The sequence below is a fragment of the Platalea leucorodia genome, assembly GCF_965183815.1.
Source record: "Platalea leucorodia genome assembly, chromosome: 21".
NCBI classification, from domain to species: Eukaryota; Metazoa; Chordata; class Aves; order Pelecaniformes; family Threskiornithidae; genus Platalea; species Platalea leucorodia.
In genome coordinates, this window is record NC_138843.1 from 1,793,878 (window position 1) to 1,810,552 (window position 16,675).

The 16,675-nt window shown below is 69.7% G+C and overlaps 2 protein-coding genes across 2 annotated transcripts; one reads left to right on the forward strand and one right to left on the reverse strand.

Moving 5' to 3' along the window:
* Positions 1-855: 855 nt before the first annotated feature.
* On the reverse strand, positions 856-9,569 carry JAK3 (Janus kinase 3). Its single transcript, XM_082330940.1, has 25 exons — positions 9,505-9,569; positions 8,997-9,104; positions 8,372-8,584; positions 8,141-8,264; positions 7,904-8,015; positions 7,147-7,292; positions 6,752-7,034; positions 6,545-6,667; positions 6,306-6,463; positions 5,948-6,059; positions 5,494-5,680; positions 4,668-4,789; positions 4,457-4,588; positions 4,293-4,377; positions 4,066-4,199; positions 3,633-3,771; positions 3,396-3,547; positions 2,803-2,953; positions 2,595-2,734; positions 2,138-2,327; positions 1,911-2,035; positions 1,578-1,750; positions 1,383-1,500; positions 1,155-1,265; positions 856-1,059 (listed from the first exon to the last, which is right to left on the reverse strand). The coding sequence occupies exons 3-25, from the start codon at positions 8,574-8,576 to the stop codon at positions 943-945; spliced, it is 3,339 nt and encodes a 1,112-aa protein (XP_082187066.1). The 5' UTR covers positions 8,577-8,584; positions 8,997-9,104; positions 9,505-9,569; the 3' UTR covers positions 856-942.
* SLC5A5 (solute carrier family 5 member 5) lies at positions 8,575-16,297 on the forward strand (the record flags this gene model as incomplete). The annotated part of the gene is made up of 15 exons (XM_082331123.1): positions 8,575-8,631; positions 11,085-11,495; positions 11,590-11,655; positions 11,977-12,028; positions 12,159-12,226; positions 12,301-12,455; positions 12,571-12,711; positions 13,397-13,526; positions 13,696-13,784; positions 13,909-14,021; positions 14,733-14,803; positions 15,045-15,131; positions 15,217-15,419; positions 15,925-16,028; positions 16,119-16,297. 15 exons carry the CDS (start codon positions 8,575-8,577, stop codon positions 16,295-16,297), a joined length of 1,926 nt encoding a protein of 641 aa, XP_082187249.1.
* Positions 16,298-16,675: the final 378 nt, after the last annotated feature.

The following is a 16,675-nucleotide window of genomic DNA, read 5'->3' on the forward strand; positions in this document are numbered from 1 at the left end:
CCCTGGCCCCACCGGGGTGGGCGCTTACCCCCAGCGAGGGCCCTGCCCTGGGGGTCCCTCCGCCGAGCCCCCGAGGTCCCCGCGCTGCCCCCAGCCCCGTCAGCGGGCTGGGGGGGATGGGTTGTGCTGCTGCCTGCGAGGCCGGCGATGGCCCTCGGCAGAGGTGGCCCTGGCCCCGGTGGGATGCTCGGTGCCAGGATCAGACGGTGCCGTGCCACACCACAGGCACGTGCCGGGCTCTGGGCCGTGGGAGGGGGGATATAAGCAGGGGCTGAGGAGCAAAGCCCAGCGGGATGGGGCCATGGCCACAGCTGCCACCTGCCCGAGCCTCAGGGTGCCGTGCTGCGGGTGCCATGCGGTGCTGGGTGCTGGCAGCCATCGTGGCAGAGCCGGTGCAGTGGCTGTATGGGCACACGAGGTCGTCCACACCCGTGTGGCCTCGTGCAGGGGCACCCACGGGAGCCATCCCCCGGGAAAGCCTGCGGTGCGTGCCGAGCGCGGGACCCCCGTGCCGGGATGTGCCGGGGGCACCCTCACCCCTCCCTGCTCTCTTCCAGCCGACCTCCCCCAGCAGCTCCGCAGCGACCAGACCCCCGCGTCCCCTCTCCCCGCGCGTCCCCTCTCCCCGTGGATCCCCTCGCGCCTCACCCCAGCTGGCAAATTTACCAAACTTTACTAGAAACCTGCCAAATCCCGCCGTGGTGGGGGCAGCAACAGGCAGAAGGGGGGTAAAAGACAAGCGGCACGGCGGGGGGCTCTGCTTGCCACAGGGGAGGGGGAAGCACAGCGGGGGCGATGGGGGCCGCGTCCCCCCGTGCTGCCACCCCTCCGCTGGCCCCGCAGCCGTTAAAGCACATTGAAGCATTGCCGTGGCTGTGCGTCCGTCTGTCACCGCCGATGCTGGGGAAGGAGGTGGGTGGCCGGGGTCCCGGCCGGGGTGGGCTACCCACGGGCTTTGCTCCGGCTGTCCCGCAGCGCCTCGATTTTGGGGGCCAGCTCCCCGAAGGTGGGTCTGGTGCTGGGGGTGAAGGCCCAGCAGCTCAGCATCAACATGTAGACCTGGGGACAAGGGACGGGGCCATCAGGGGAGCAGGGTGGCCCCCAGGACCCCCACCAGCCCCCAGGACCCCTGCCAGCCCGGGCAGGGCTCTCACCTCCATGGGGCAGCCGGCCGGTGCCGGGAGACGCCGGTTGTCCTTCAGGAGCTCCAGCAAGTGGCAGACGATCTGCGCCGTCTTCTGGGTGCCCATCATGCGGAGGAACTCCTACGGGCACGGGGACAGCCGTCAGCATGGGGCTGCCGTGGCTGGGGGGGGCTCATCCCGAAGGTACCGGGTCTGGGGTGGGGGCAGCGGGACCCCAGCCCCGGGGAGGGGTCTCACCTCCGAGGGGCTCTTGCTCTTGTTGCTGTAGGTGAAGAGCTCGTAGAGGAGGACCCCGAAGCTCCAAATGTCGGATGCCCGGGAGAAGATGTTGTCTGCCAGGGACTCAGGCGCGTACCTGCCGGCAGAAGGGTGCTGAGCACCGGATCCGGCCGGGCCGGCAGCCCCGTGTCCCCCCACTGGTGCCACCCTCACCAGAAGACGGGGCTCTGGCCGGGTTCCCGCACCACGTAATAGTCCTTGTCCTGCGGCAGCAGCTTGGCCAGCCCGAAATCCCCGATCTTGACGTGGGTCTCGCTCTCCACCAGGATGTTCCTGCTGGCCAGGTCCCGGTGCACGCAGCGCTGCGCCCCCAGGTACTCCATGCCCTGCATGGGATGCAGCCGCTCGCTGGGGCCGGGACCCCGCAGCATCCCCGGGGGCTCATCCCAGCTGGACCGCGACCCCCTGGGTGAGCCGTGCCATTGCTCCAGCCCCATCCCAGGGGAGCGGGACCCCCTTTGCCGCCGCCCCCCTGCACGGTCCCACCTTGCAGATCTGCCAGGCGTAGAGGAGCAGGGTCCTGTGGTCCAGGCGGGGCTGGTTCTTCTGCAGGTAGTCCCGCAGGCAGCCGTTGGGCAGGTACTCCATCACCAGCCGCAGCCCGCGCCGCCCTGCACGCACATCCATCACCCGCCGGCCGGGATGCGGGCAGAGCCGGGGCCGGGCGCAGGCAGCGTTGCTCCCTGCCCGCTCCCTGCCCGCGCCGTGCTCACCCCGGCTGTAGCACACGCCCCGGTACTGGACGATGAAGTCGTGCTGCAGCGAGTGCAGGATCTGGATCTCCCTCTCGAAATCCTGCAGCTCCTTGGCCGAATCCTGCTGCAGCTTTTTCACCGCCACCAGCTCGCCCGTGCTGTCGCCCAGCGGGTCGTAGCGGCACAGCTCCACGCTCCCAAAGTTGCCCTGGCCGGGGAGAGCCGGTGGGGATGCGGGATGTTGGGGTGTCTCGGGGGGGTCTCGGAGACCCCAATCGTGTCTCCAGCACCTTGTCCCCCCCAGATCCCATGCACGGGTGAGGCCGCGGGCACAAACCAAGCGTTTCTCAGCTTTGGAGGGCAAAGCATCCTCCCGGGAGCCAGGGATGCTTCAGGCCCCAAATGCAGGTAAGGGGGGGAGCAAGGAGCTCGTGCACCGAGTCTTGGGGGACGGGGCCCCCTCTGCCCCCCTCACCTTGCCCAGCAGCGAGATGTACTTGAGGTGCCGCTCCTCGAAGTGCGTGGGGTCCTGGCACATGGCGAAGGGCTCGTACCCCCAGAAGCTGTCCCGGAGCATCGCGTCGGTGGGCGACAGGTCCAAGAGCAGCTCGTAATCTGGGGGAGGCAGGCAGTGAGGGCACCGGGGGGGCCGGAGCCCGGCCCCCCACCCTCCCGGGGCTCACCGGAGGTGATGAGGCTGTTGAGGTCCCGGATGAGGGCGCGGAAGCAGGGCCGGCGGCGGGGCTGGTAGTCCATGCACTGTGCGATGAGCGTGGCCAGCTCCGTCCACTTCGGTGCGGGGAGCTGGAGGCTGCTCTGGTAGAAATCCAGCTTCTGCCGGGGCGGGAGAGGGTGCTCAGGCTGGATGCAGGGTGCCCGGCCCTGCGCCCCGCTGAACAGCCCCCGCACCCCTCACCAGGCTGCGCAAGCCCCTCGCCCTGAGCATCGCCCAAAGGTGAGGAGCAGAGCCCGGCTGCAAGTGGGATGGGGCAGGAGGGTCGGGATGCAGCGGGATGGGCAGGAGGGTTGGGATGCAATGAGATGGGGCAGGAAGGATGGGGCAGGAGAGTCGGGATGCAGCGGGACGGGGCAGGAGGGTTGCAATGCAATGAGACAGGGCAGGAAGGATGGGGCAGGAGAGTTGGGATGCAATGAGATGGGGCAGGAGGGATGGGGCAGGAGAGTCGGGACGGGGCAGGAGGGTTGGGATGCAATGAGATGGGGCAGGAGGGATGGGGCAGGAGGGCTGGGCTGCAGTGGGACGGGGCAGCCTCACCTTCTGGGGCTCCAGCAGGCTGACGGGCATGTTGCCACCGCTGAAGATCTCCCAGAGGGTCGCCCCGAAGCTCCACTTGTCGGCCGGCAGCGCCAGGCTCTTGGGGTCGCTGAGGCACTCGGGGGCCACCCAGGGGATGCGCTCCACCAGCACTGGGGAGAGGGGGACGGCCCCGCTCAGCACCCGCCGGGGGCCCTGCCACCCTCCCCGACGCCCTGGGTCAGCCCAGGCACTTACTCTCCTTGGCCAGGACGGTGACGCTGACTCCGGGGTCGTTGAGCTTGATGAAGGGGGGGCTGCCGCTGGCCGTGTCCCCCTCCCGGGTCAGCAGCACCTTCTTAGCAGAGACGTTGCCGTGGGTGATTTTCTTGTCCTCCTGGAGAGGGGAGAGGGACCGGGACCGTCAGCGCGGCCCCGGCCCACGGGGCAGCCCCATGCACCAGGCTGAGCCGGTGCCAGCCGGGGTGGGCCGACAGGGACGCGTGGGAGCCCCGGGGACATGGATGTGTGGGAGCCATGGGACACGGATGCACAGGAGCCGCAGGACACAGCTGCATGGGAGCCGTGGGATGAGGACATGGAAGAGCTGTGGGATGCCGACACGCAGGAGCTGCAGGACGCATAGACCGCAGGACACCGGCGCCCGGTGCCGTGCCGGCAGCCGGCTCACCAGGTAGTTGAGGGCGTACGCCAGCTGCTTGGCCACCTGCAGCTTCCAGCTCGTCGTCACCTTGCCCTCGCCTTGGTTCTTCTTCAGGTAGAGGTCCAGGGGCCCGTACCTGACGTACTCCTGCACCATGATGCCTGCGGGGGGACGGCGCGGGCAGGTCTGGCGCGTGCCCGCCCGTCAGCGCGGCCGTGGCACGGCGGTGCCCGGCGAGGGGGACGGGCACTCACTGTCCTTCCCGAGGCTGACGCCGTGCAGCAGGACCAGGTGCTTGTGGGAGAGCTGGCTCATGATGCTGGCTGCCTCCAGGAAGGACTGGGAGCGGGGAGAGGCTGGCTCAGGGGGGGCTGTGGGGACCCCCCGGTGCCGGCCTGGGGGGCTGCTGCCGCCTCACCTCAGAGCAGTTGCGGTGGCTGCCGTCCATGACCTTGAGCACCACCTCGGTCTGGTAGTACCCGTCCTCCCCCTGGTCCCGCTTGACGCCCTTGTAGATCTGGGTGAAGGAGCCCTGGCCCAGGCTCTCGCCCTGCCGCGAGAGGGGGACGCTGGCGGGGGGGGTCCCTGCCCGCGCGGCCCGGCCCGCCGGCGCCCCGGCCCCCCCGTACCCGCACGAGGCTCTGGGGGTCGATCTTGTGGAACATCATCTGGGTGAGGCTGCGGCGGGGGGCGGCGGGGGAGCCGGGGGGCTGGGGGCAGCCGCTCCGCACGATCAGCAGGTTGGACTTCTCTGGGGGGGGAGCGGCCGTCAGGGGCGGCTGGGGCGGGCTGTGACGTCACACAGCCTGCTCTGTGATGTCACACAGCCCGCTCTGTGATGTCACGCCGCCCACTCTATGATGATACAGGCTGTTCTATGATGTCACACAACCCGCTCTGTGACCTCGCACAGCCCGCTCTGTGACCTCGCACAGCCCACTCTGTGACGTCACACAGCCTGCTCTCTGATGTCATGTAGCTCATTTTATGACATCGCACAGCCCACTCTATGATGTCACGCCGCCCACTCTGTGATGATACAAGCTGCTCTGTGACTTCACACAGTCTGCTCTATGATGTCACACAGCTGGCTCTGTGACCTCGCACAACCCACGCTGTGACCTCGCACAGCCTGTTCTGTGATGTCACATAGCCCATTTTATGACATCGCACAGCCCACTCTATGATGCCACGCAGCCTGCTCTGTGATGTCACACAGCCCACTCCGTGATGACACTGCCTGCTCTGTGACGTCACACAGCCAGCTCTGTGACGTTACACAGATCATTTTGTGATGTCACACAGCCTGCTCTGTGATGACACAGCCTGGTCTGTGATGTCACACAGCCAGGTCTGTGACCTCACACAACCTGCTCTGTCACCTCACACAGCCCGCTCTATGACGTCACACCGCCGCGGGTGTGCCCTGTCCCCTGCCCCGGCGCGGCGCGTCACCTTTGGGCAGGGGCGGGCAGCAGGCAGCCAGGCGCATGCGGGCACCCTCTGCCTGCAGCCCGCAGCGCCCGTAGGTGCCCAGCAGCTCCCGCAGGCTGCAGAAGCGCCGGGCCACCCCCGAGAGCCAGAAGTTGCCGTCCTTGTCCCTGCGGATCAGGCAGCGCTTGTAGTCCTGGCCAGAGCGGGTCTGCGGGGCGAGAGCCAGGCTCAGCGGCGCGGGGTCCCCCCAGGAGCCCCCGAGCCCCTCCTGCCCTGCGGGTGCCCGCGGCGGCCCCGGGGCCGTGCCAACGGGCCAGCGCCGGTGGCACCGTCCCTGCGAGCACCAGCTCTCAGCCCTGCGTTTCCCTCCCCGCTCCCGGTGACACCCGCAGCACCCGGCACGGCAGCCTGCGCGATGCTGTGCAGCGCCGGCACCCCGGTCCCCAGCCGGTGCCGGTGCCGGTGCCGGTCTCACCTCGGCGCAGACGGTCAGCAGGTAGCTGTCGAAGTCCTGCGGGCTGCGGCGCAGCAGGTACAGCCCCGGGCGGCTCCCCGCCACCTTTAGCTTGTTCACCGCAAACTCCGAGCTGCGAAGGGCAGGGCTGGGTCGGGCGCAGCGTGGTCCCGCTCGGGGAGACCCCGGGGCCCCCCGCTGCTCACCCCTCCGCCACGCGCTCCCCAGACCCGGTGGGCACCGGGGTGGCCTGAGCATCGCCTGAGCAGCGGGCAGGGTGGGGACCGGTGCTCGCCGCTCTCGTGGCTCCTACCCAAGTGATGTCTTCCCCCATCACCCGTGGGCTGTGGGTGGCGAGGGGGGGGTCCCCGGCACCCACCTGATGGGCCCGTGGCACTGGTTCTCCACGTCCTCCAGGAGCCGGGGGGGGGCCACCTCCTTACAGAAGTAGTGGTGGGCATCTGCCGTCAGGCGGTAGTAGCCGTCGACGAGAGCCACAAAGGAGCGAGCTTCCCGCAGCGTGGGGAACTCCACCTCCTGGGGCCAGGCGGGGGTCAGCCTCGCACCAGCCCCGGCCCCCCACCCCGCCGGGGCTCCCCCCGCGCCTCCCCGGCTCACCAGCACCCGGTTGTCCGTCTTGGTGAGGGTGACGATGCGGTTCTCCACTGGGCCGCCCTCCCGGCTCGCCTGCTTGATGCTGATGTCGGCGATGTCGGGGAAGTCGCAGAAGTGCTGGCGGCTCTGCGGGGGACACGACCGGGGTTGGCCTCCGCGTCCCCCACCTCGCCCATCGCGGGAACCCCCGGCACAGCCACCCACCCGCACCTCGGAGCTGCCGCAGCTCCAGGAGACGCCGCTCTCGCCGGCCACGTGGATGGCGATGTCCGTGGCGGAGCCGGGTGAGCGCACACGGAAACTCTCCTCCGCCCAGTGCCGTTGCAGCCGCTCCAGGTCCAGCAGGTACTTGAGCTTCAGGTAGCATCCGTCTGTCTGGCAGCCCCCGATCTTCCGCAGGGATTTGCTGAAGCGGCGGCGGATGCGCTTGCGGGTGAGGAAGCTGTGCTGCTGGATCTGGCACCGCAGCGGCTCGGGGATGCAGGACTTGTAGCTGCCGGGGACGGGGAGGTGGGCAGTGGTGGGTGCTGGGCCGTCCCCAGGGACACTGGGCTGTCCCCACAGGTGTCGGGCTGTCCCCAGGGCCCCCAGCCCCCCCAGCTCACCTGACGTGGCTGAAGACCTCGTCGGGGCTCTGCCGCTTCTCCTTGGCGATGCGCAGCATGTCCAGCACGGCCAGGCTCAGGCACTCCTCCTGCGTGGGCAGGCTCAGCGCCACTGCCACGCGTCCCCCGATGAAATCGCTGCGGGACTGGGGAGGGCGCAGAGGCTGGGTGGGGGGTCCCCACGCCAGCCCCCCGCTCGGCGCATCTCCTGCCCGGGGATGCTGCAGCCAGGAGGCCTGATGCACCCCAAGACCCCCGGTCCGTGGCAGGTATCGTCCCCCCCCAGCTAACAGGAGCTTCCAGGGTGGCCCCTGCTGATGCCCCCATCACGCTGGGCTGGCTGTGGGGTGGCTCCGGCCCCAGCCCCATGCCCCAGTGCCCTCGTGGGTCACATCCTGCCCCGGGCTCTGGTTTCCTGCTGCTGTCCAGGGGGCAGCAGTGCTGGCTCTATCCCTGGGACATGCATCGCCCGGGGGACACAGCGACCCCCATCTCAGCAACCTGGGGTGCCCCATGCCCAGTGTGGGGTGCCCACAAGCAGCTCCAGGTGAGCGGGGTAGGAGGACCCATGTCCTGCAGGCATTGTGGCCAGGGACCGGTGGGTGCTGGAGGAGGAGGAGGAGAGTGGCACGGCCCAGGGTGGCGAAGGGCATCACTACGCTGAGCTTAACGTGTCCCACACACCCGAGAAGCCAGGTGGGACCTCACCCTGTGGCGCCAGGTGTGGGGACAGGGATGGCAGCCTGGCAGGGCTCACCTGGGCAAAAAGGTAGTCGATCACGGGGTAGTCCAGGACGGGGCTGGCCCGGTCATTCAGCAGCTGGAAGCGGTGGGACTGTCCCAGCCCACACCAGTTGGGGAAGAAGAACCTGATGGGGAGAATGGAGGGGACTCAGTGCCATGTTCCCCCATAGCACACAGCCCCTATCAGCCATCAGAGACTCCCCAGGGAGCCAGGCTGGGGCTGGGACGGCCGCGTCCCCGCGGGCTGTACCTGATCCTGTACACCACGACCTGGCTGCGGGAGTCATCGACGGTGAAGAGGTGGTTGGGAGGGAACCAGCAGCTGAGATCCTCGGTGGCCAGGGCAAAGAGCGGGTGGCAGACGGGCAGCACGCCTGGGGACAGAGCGGTGCCGTGACCTCCGCCGAGGACGAGCACGGCCGGTACCCCAAGCCCGCGGCCGCTGCCCCGAGCCTGCCGGTGCCGGGGGGACGATGCTCACCGCAGGCTTTGGCAGCGCGGACGCACAGCTCCTCGGCCGTGTACTCGCCGAAGGTGAAGGTGAGGACGCCGGCGGTGGTGCCGGGGGGGCTGCGGGGGGCGGCTGCCTGGTGGTACAGGTACACCTGGAGGGTGCCGGTCTCGGTGGAGGAGAGGCTGCAGGAGCGCTCCCCGATCAGCGGGGTGTCCTCGCCCAGCGGGGCCATGGCGGGCGCTGCAAGGACAGGGGGGCTCAGCTGGCAGCATGGTCCCCCGGTGACGGTACCGTCCCCCTCCCCGGCGTGACCCCCATGTGGGGCAGGACCTTGCCCCACACATGCCCTTCCCCACCCGCTTCCCTCGGCATCCTCCCCGGGGTAAAACCCCGCAGCCAAGCCTGCGGCATCTCCAGGCCTGGGGTCAGCCCGTCCTGGGAAGGATGAAGGGGAAACTGAGGCACAGAGCCATTTTTCCAGGCAGCCACCCTCCCCAGCCCATCCCACGGCTGCTCCTTGTCACCAGCCGGCCCAGGGCCGAGCCCCCATGCCCTGCATCGCTCCCAGGCGTGGGCAGGGAGGACCCGGCTCCATCCCCGTGCTCAGCTGGGCTGGCCGGACCCCACGAAACCCCCTGTGCCGGTGTGGTACCTGCTGCCGTGCCGGCGGCCTCACTGGCACCCGTGTGCTCCGGCCCTGGGGAGCGGGTCCCGGGCAGGGCTGCGCTGCCGTGTTGGGGCTCCTGGGCTGCGTAGGCGGCTGCGAGCGAAGGATGGAGTCAAAAAATCCCCTCGGTGACTTCCTTCCTGCCAGCAGCCTCCCCGGCGGGTGGCTTCCTGGCGAGGGAGGGGGTACAGGGTGGGAGACAGAAAGGAGCCGCCCCAGGGTGCAGGGACCAGCCGGGGGGTGAAGGGGCAGGGAGCCCCGGGCACCCCACTTGGTGCTGGGCACCCCATTGGGCACCCCAATGGCCCCCGGCACCTTGCTGGTCCTGCCGCCTCCTGGTGCTGTGGGCACCGCAGGGGTGGGCGACGCTCAGCCAGGGCATGCCAGCCCCCGCCCTGTCCCACCCCACCGCGTGGGGCGAGGGGCTGGGTGCTGCCCGCGCACCCCTGGCCCCCCTGCACCCCTTTGCTGGGACCCTCCCTGCCCCACTCACGGCCCCGCAGGGATGGGCTCAGCGCCTTCGCCCCAATCCTGCCCCGGCCAGCCCAGCCCCAGGGCGCCGTCAGGGCCACCGTGGCGCCGGGGCTGCCGTGGGGCTGGGCGTGTGCCCGGCCCCGGTGCCATGCGGCATCGCACGCACCCGCCTGCGGATGTGGCCGGGCCCAGCAGCCACCGCTCGTTGTTTTTCCCCTTTCTGCTGCTTTAACCAGCTCAGCAAGGAGGCAAAACCGGGGGCGAGGCAGGGAAGGGGGTCCTGGCCAGCCCTGTCCCTGGGGATGGGAGTTGGGGACAAGGCCACCAGGGCTGGAGCAAGACCCTGGGGACCAGGGACCCTCCTCTGCCCTGCGGCGATGCCTCGGAGGGGACGGTGCCCCCATGGCGGCTGTCCCCATGTCGGGGCTCTTCCCCGGTCTCAAGCCCAGCCTCGTCCCCGGGGTTCAGGGCAGGAGGAAGAAATCCCCGTGGGACAAACCTGCCCAGGAGCCGGGCAAGACAAAGCAGTGCTTGTGCTGGGGAACGAGGAAGCTGGGCCAGGGTGCCACGTATCCCAGCGGCCAGAGCCATCCCACCGGCCCTGCGCTCCCCAGGGTCAGCGGCCGGCTGCCGCGCTCGCCGTGCTGCTCGCCGGGGTACGGGCTGCCGTGCCGCCGCTGACGGTGGCCCAGGGTTAGCCGGTGTCAGGGCGTGCGGGAGGGAAGGGGTTATGGATGCGGCCCCCGACGGCTCCGTCCTCCCCGCCGAGGGTCCCTCCCCGACGCCCTGAACCTGCCTCCCGCCGGCGCCCGCCCCGCAGGCTGGAGGAGCCCGAGGCACGGCCAGCCCTTTGCCGCGGCCCTGCTCGCCCCAACGCCGCCCCAACGCCTGCTGAGGACGTCGCAGCAGCCTCGTCCGACCCGCCGGGCTCCCCGCGTCCCCAGGGACCCCCGGGCAGCCCCCCGCGTGCTGCCCCGCTCTCCTCCCCGCCTCAGCACCGCGTCCTTGCCAGTCTGCAGGCAGCTGCCTGCAATCGAGCTGCTTTTTTCTGGGTAAACCTAAAGGTTTGTTTGGTTTTGTCCCCTCAGCTGGAGATAAATTTGGCTCCGGCAGCGGCTCTGCCCCTCCCTGTTTGTGCTGGCTGGGGGGATCGCTCCCTCCCGGCCGTGTCCGTCAGGTGCCGGCGTTTCCCTGGAGCCACGGAGCCAGTGCCTGGCGCGCTCCGGAGCAGCCGGACCGAGCGCTGCCGCTCTCCTCTCGCTGCGGGCTCTGAACCGGGAGGTATTCGGGGCAATTGCCTTGCCGAGCTCGGGCCATCCCTCTTGCAGTTTGGGCTTTGCCCTTTGCAGCCGAATGCTCGGCACAGACCTTCCCCGGGACGGGGACGGGACGGGGACGGGACGGGACAGGAGGGACGGGGAGGCAGCCGCGCACTCTGCTCCGTGCTCAGTCCTTTCTGCTGCGCGTCGCACGTCAGACGATAATTGCACCGAGTTTTCTCCCCTTCCAGTTTCACCACCCTCAGATGCGCCAGTGCCACCGTGCCCTGGCCTAGCCGTGCGTGCCGTGTCCCCGTGCCACGTCCCTGTCTGCCCGCAGGTGCCTGGCTGGGGGCTACCCCCCACCGCAGCCGCCACGCTGGCCCCGGCGGGGAGCCTGGAGGTGTGGGTGCCGGAGCGGCTCACCTTCAGCCTCTGGGACTACGGGGTCTTCGGGCTGATGCTGCTGATCTCCACCGGCATCGGGCTCTTCCACGGCCTCGCCAAAGGCGGCCAGAAGACCTCGGAGGATTTTTTCACGGGGGGACGACGGATGTCGGCGCTGCCCGTGGGGCTCTCGCTCTCGGCCAGCTTCATGTCGGCCGTCCAGGTGCTGGGGGTGCCGGCGGAGGCGTACCGGTACGGAGCCAAGTTCCTCTGGATGTGCGTGGGGCAGCTGCTGAACACGCTGCTCACCGCCCAGCTCTTCCTCCCTGTTTTCTACCGCCTGGGGCTCACCAGCACCTACGAGGTGGGCACAGGGGGACGCATCCTGCCCTGGAGCAGCTCCCAGGGTGCCCCGGTGCTGGGATGGACCCAACGCACCCCCTTGTCCTTGTCCCCAGTATCTGGAGCGGCGGTTCAGCAGGAGCATCCGGCTGTGCGGGACCATGCAGTACGTGGTGGCCACGGTGCGTGTCTGCGTTATACACGGGTGGGATGGGGACGGTGGGGACATGGCACCCAGTGGGGCTTGGAACCGGCCGCACTGACGCTGCCCTGGACCCCCGGGAAGCGTCCTCATTCCCGTGCTCGTGTTTTCCATGGCTCAAAGCAAATAGCGCCCGGCGGGAGCCCTGTTTTGAATGAAAACCCCAGTGTTTTTCCAGCGCCTGCACGCCGTGCTTTGGTGGCAGCGTCACGCTTTGTCCCTGTCCCTGCCGGCGCAGCCATCACCTGCCCGGTGCCCGCGGCGCCGGTGGGTTGGGGTGCTGACCCCCCTCTTCCCGCAGATGCTGTACACGGGGATCGTCATCTACGCCCCCGCCCTGATCCTCAACCAAGGTGCGGTGGGGAAGTGGGGGCCGCTCCCCGTCGCGTCCCCGTCCCTGCAGCGGTGACGTCTCAGCCCCGTCCCACCCCAGGCGTCGTTTGCACCCTGGGGCTCTGCTCAGCACCTTTCCGTCTCCTTCAGTGACCGGTCTGGACATCTGGGCGTCCCTGCTCTCCACCGGCGTCATCTGCACCTTCTACACCACCATAGTGAGGGCCGGAGCGGGGGGTCCCGGGGGTCCCTGGGGGTCCCCAGCGCTCACCCGCGGCTCCATCTGGTGCAGGGTGGGATGAAGGCTGTCATCTGGACAGACGTCTTCCAGATCTTCGTGATGCTCTCCGGCTTCATCGCCATCATCATCCGGGGGGTGCTGCTGGTGGGGGGACCCGCCAGGGTGCTGGCCATCGCCGCCAAAGGCTCCAGGGTGAACTTCATCGAGTGAGTGCCCGGACCCCACTGTGTGCTGAGCCTGCTCCCCCTGCCCCGGGCTGCTGGGCGGCCGGTGCCGGCCCCGGCTCACCCGGCCACCCCGGCGGCGTGCCACTGTGCCCAGCTTCAACCCGGACCCGCGGAGCCGGTACACGGTCTGGACCTTCCTGGTGGGCGGCACGCTGGTCTGGCTCTCCATGTACGGCGTCAACCAGGCCCAGGTCCAGCGCTACGTGGCCTGCAGGACCGAGAGGGAGGCCAAGCTGTGAGTCCCCGGGGCCGCGGGGATCGCCTGGATCTCGCTCCGCGTGGGATGGTGCACGGGGGCGAGGGGCTGCCCTGGGTGGGGTGGGCGGCTGCACGCCAGCCTGTGCCCCTCGGGGAGCCTAGTGCCTGCACCCCTGCCTGGTCCCTGCACCCTTGCATGGATCCTGCGCAGACCCGGCACCCCTGCACGGACCTTGCACAGATCCTGCACCACTTCACGGCCCCTGCATGAACCCCACACACTTGCATGGCCCTTCCACCCCTGCACAAAGCCTGCACGGCTCCTGCACGGCCCCTGCACGGCCCCTGCACGCTTGTATGGACCCTGCACTCTTGCACGGACCTTGCACCCCCACATGGCCCCTGCACCCTTGCACAGCCCCTTGCACCCCTGCATGGCCCCTGCACCCCTGCGTGGACCCTACACAGCCCCTGCACCCTTGCATGGCCCCTTGCACAGCCCCTGCAGCCCTGCATGGCCCCTTGCATGGCCCCTTGCATGGCCCCTGCAGCCCTGCACGGCCCCTGCACCCTTGCATGGCCCCTTGCACAGCCCCTGCACCCTTGCACGGCCCCTGCACCCTTGCATGGCCCCTTGCACAGCCCCTGCAGCCCTGCACGGCCCCTGCACCCTTGCACAGCCCCTGCACCCCTGCTCAGGCGGGCGTGCCCTGTGCTTGCAGGGCGCTGCTGGTGAATCAAGTGGGGCTCTTCTGCATCGTCTCCAGCGCGGTGGCCTGTGGCCTTGTGATGTTTGCGCTGTACAAGGACTGCGATCCCCTCCTCGCCGGTTACATCTCAGCCCCGGACCAGGTACCGGCCCCTGCCGGCTCTGCCCTCTCGAGCACCACATTGAGGGCAGCGAGGTGGAAGGGCGAGCGGGTCGGAGGGGCCGGACCCCTGGGTCCCTGTCCCAGCCCCACTGCGGGGGCTGGGGTCCCCCGGGGTCCTGCCCCCCCGATGCAGCCGCCTCCCCCCGCAGTACATGCCCTACCTGGTCCTTGACATCTTCAAGACGTTCCCGGGGGTGCCGGGGCTGTTCCTGGCTTGTGCCTACAGCGGGACCCTCAGGTGAGGACGGGGCACCCCTCGCCCCAAGGGGACCCCAAACCTCCCCGCGGAAGGGGGCTGTGGCCCCCCCACCCCACAGGCTGCCGGCATCGGGGCTGAGGGCTGCCGCCTGCCCGCGCCCCAGCACGGCCTCCACCAGCATCAACGCCATGGCGGCCGTCACCGTCGAGGACCTCATCAAGCCCAGGCTGCCCACGCTGTCACCGCGGAGGCTGACCCTCATCTCCAAGGGACTGTGTGAGTGGGGACGGGGGCCACGCTGCCCCGCACCGCGCCGTCCCATGCCACCCCATCCCGTGCTGCACAGCGCTGTTTTGTGCCACGCCGTGGTGCACCGCATGGTGCCGTGCTGTGCTGAGCCATCTCGTCCTGTGCCACGCCATGCCGTGCTGCACTGCACCGTGCTGCGCTGCACCGTGCTGTGCCGTGCCGTGCTGCGCTGCACCGTGCTGTGCCGTGCTGCACCGTGCTGTGCCGTGCTGCACCGAGATGTGCCGTGCTGCACTGTGCTGTGCCATGCCGTGCTGCGCTGCACCGTGCTGTGCCGTGCTGTGCCGTGCTGCACCGAGCTGTGCCGTGCTGCACTGTGCTGTGCCATGCCGTGCTGCGCTGCACCGTGCTGTGCCGTGCTGCACCGAGCTGTGCCGTGCTGCACTGTGCTGTGCCATGCCGTGCTGCGCTGCACCGTGCTGTGCCATGCCGTGCTGTGCTGCACCGTGCTGCACCGTGCTGCACCGTGCTGTGCTGTGCTGCACCGAGCTGTGCCGTGCTGCACTGTGCTGTGCCATGCCGTGCTGCGCTGCACCGTGCTGTGCCGTGCTGCACCATGCTGTGCCGTGCTGCACTGTGCTGTGCCATGCCGTGCTGTGCTGCACCGTGCTGTGCCATGCTGCACTGCACTGTGCCGGGCCCTGCCATGCTGCTGAGCCTTTCCCGTCTGCCCTGCAGCGCTCATCTACGGCACCTCCTGCATCATGGTGGCAGCTCTGGCCTCGCTGCTGGGCGGTGGCGTGCTGCAGGTGAGCCCCGGCGCGCTGGGCCGGATCCGGCACGGGGCTGAGCTTGCCCCGCTGCCCCCTCCACCCCTGCCCGCCGGCTCTGCCCGGCCGAGCGGGACCCGGCCACACGCTGCTGGCTGCCGGAGAGCCCTCGAGCCGCCTGGGCTGCAGCAGCCGGGGGGCCCGGGGCTGAGCCAAGCACCCTCCTCCTCCTCGCCCCCGAGCCGGGGCGGTGGGGCAGAGCTCTCCGTCCCCCTTCCAGGGCTCCTTCACCGTCATGGGGGTGATCAGCGGCCCGCTGCTGGGCGCCTTCGTCCTGGGCATGTTCCTGCCGATGTGCAGCACGGCCGTGAGTCCGGGGGGGCTTGGGGGTGCCGGGGGTCCCGCCGCAGCCCGCTCCCCCAGGCTGTGCGGACCCCTCTCCTCCGCCGCAGGGCGTGCTGGGGGGCCTGGCCGCCGGCTTCGCCCTCTCCTTCTGGGTGGCCGTGGGGGGCACCGTCTACCCGCCCAGCGCCGCCGCCATGGGGGTGCTGCCGGCCTCCGGAGCCCTCTGCCCGCTCTACAACCGCACCGCCGGCGCCAACCGCACCCTCCTGGGCCCCCTGCCCTGCTGCCAGGAGCCCCCGGCCCCGGCCCGGTGAGGGGGGGGCGGCGCCTGGGGGGGTACGGGGGCGCGGGTGGCTTGCTGCGATGTCACACTGCTTGCTTTGCTCACTGTGGTGTCACAGCGCTTTCCCTGTTCACTGTGAGGTCACACTGCTGTCCTTGTTCCTTGTGATGTCATAGCATTTGCCTTGTTCCTTGTGGCGTCACACCACTTCCCTTGTTCCTTGTGACCTCACACCACTTTCCCTGTTCACTGTGATGTCACACCACTGTCCTTGTTCCTTGTGACATCACAGCACTTGCCTTGTCCCTTGTGACATCACACCGCTTCCCTTGTTCCGTGTGATGTCACACTGCTTTCTTTGTTCCTTGTGACGTCGCACCGCTTTCCCTGTTCACTGTGATGCCACAGCACTGTCTTTGTTCCTTGTGACGTCACAACGCTTTCCTTCTTCCTCGTGACATCACACCGCTTTCCCTGTTCACTGTGACGTCACACCGCCACCTCCGCCGGTCCCTGCCCCCTCCCCGCGCAGGCCGGCCGTCGTGGGCGACTTCTACGCCATCTCCTACCTGTACTACGGGGCGCTGGGGACCCTGGGCACGGTGGTGGCCGGGGCCCTGCTCAGCTCCCTGCCAGGTGAGGCTGGGGCCGGGCGGGACCGCGACCCTGCCCCAGGGCGGGGGGCCCCCCCCGCAGCCCCTCCCATGGCACCCCCCCTTTCGGCAGGGCCCACCAAGCGGGCGCGGCTGCCCCCGGGCGTGCTGTGGTGGGACATCGCCAAGCAGACCTCCTCGGCGTCCCCCGTGGGCACCAAGACCCCCGGGGACGGGGAGGGCGGCCCCCGCCGGGGCCCCCCCGGTCCCGTCCCCGCCACCGACCCGCTGCTGCAGGAGAGCCACGTGTAGGGTGCGGGGGGGGGGGGGGTGCCGCCGCGGGCGGCCCTGGCCCGGAGCCCCAATAAAGGAGGAGCCGCCCCCGAGGGGAGCCTGTGCTTCGGGGGGGGCGGCGGGGCGGGGCAGGGGGTGGGCCCTGCCCCGATAAACCCCGCCCACACCAGGGACAATGGGCCCCGCCCTGCTAAGCTCCACCCCACCCCGATGACAATGGGCCCCGCCTCGCTAAGCCTCACCCAGGTGACAACCGGCCCCGCCCTGTTGAGCCCTGTGCCACCCACATGACAATGGGCCACGCCCTGCTAAGCCCCACCCATCAGGAGATGGCCCCGCCCTGCCAAGCCCCGCCCCACCCAGATAACAATGGGCCCCACCCTGCCGGGCCACGCC

Bases quoted from the DNA above. Each gene is read 5' to 3' on its own strand.
- JAK3 (XM_082330940.1), bottom strand. From the start codon at position 8,576: ATGGCCCCGCTGGGCGAGGACACCCCGCTGATCGGGGAGCGCTCCTGC. The intron at 4,790-5,493 runs GTGACGCGCCGC...CTCCCCCCCCAG, and splicing joins CTGCCCGCCCCTGCCCAAAG to AGAAGTCCAACCTGCTGATC. The intron at 1,060-1,154 runs GTGAGAGCCCTG...CCTTGTCCCCAG, and splicing joins CGGCCGGCTGCCCCATGGAG to GTCTACATGTTGATGCTGAG.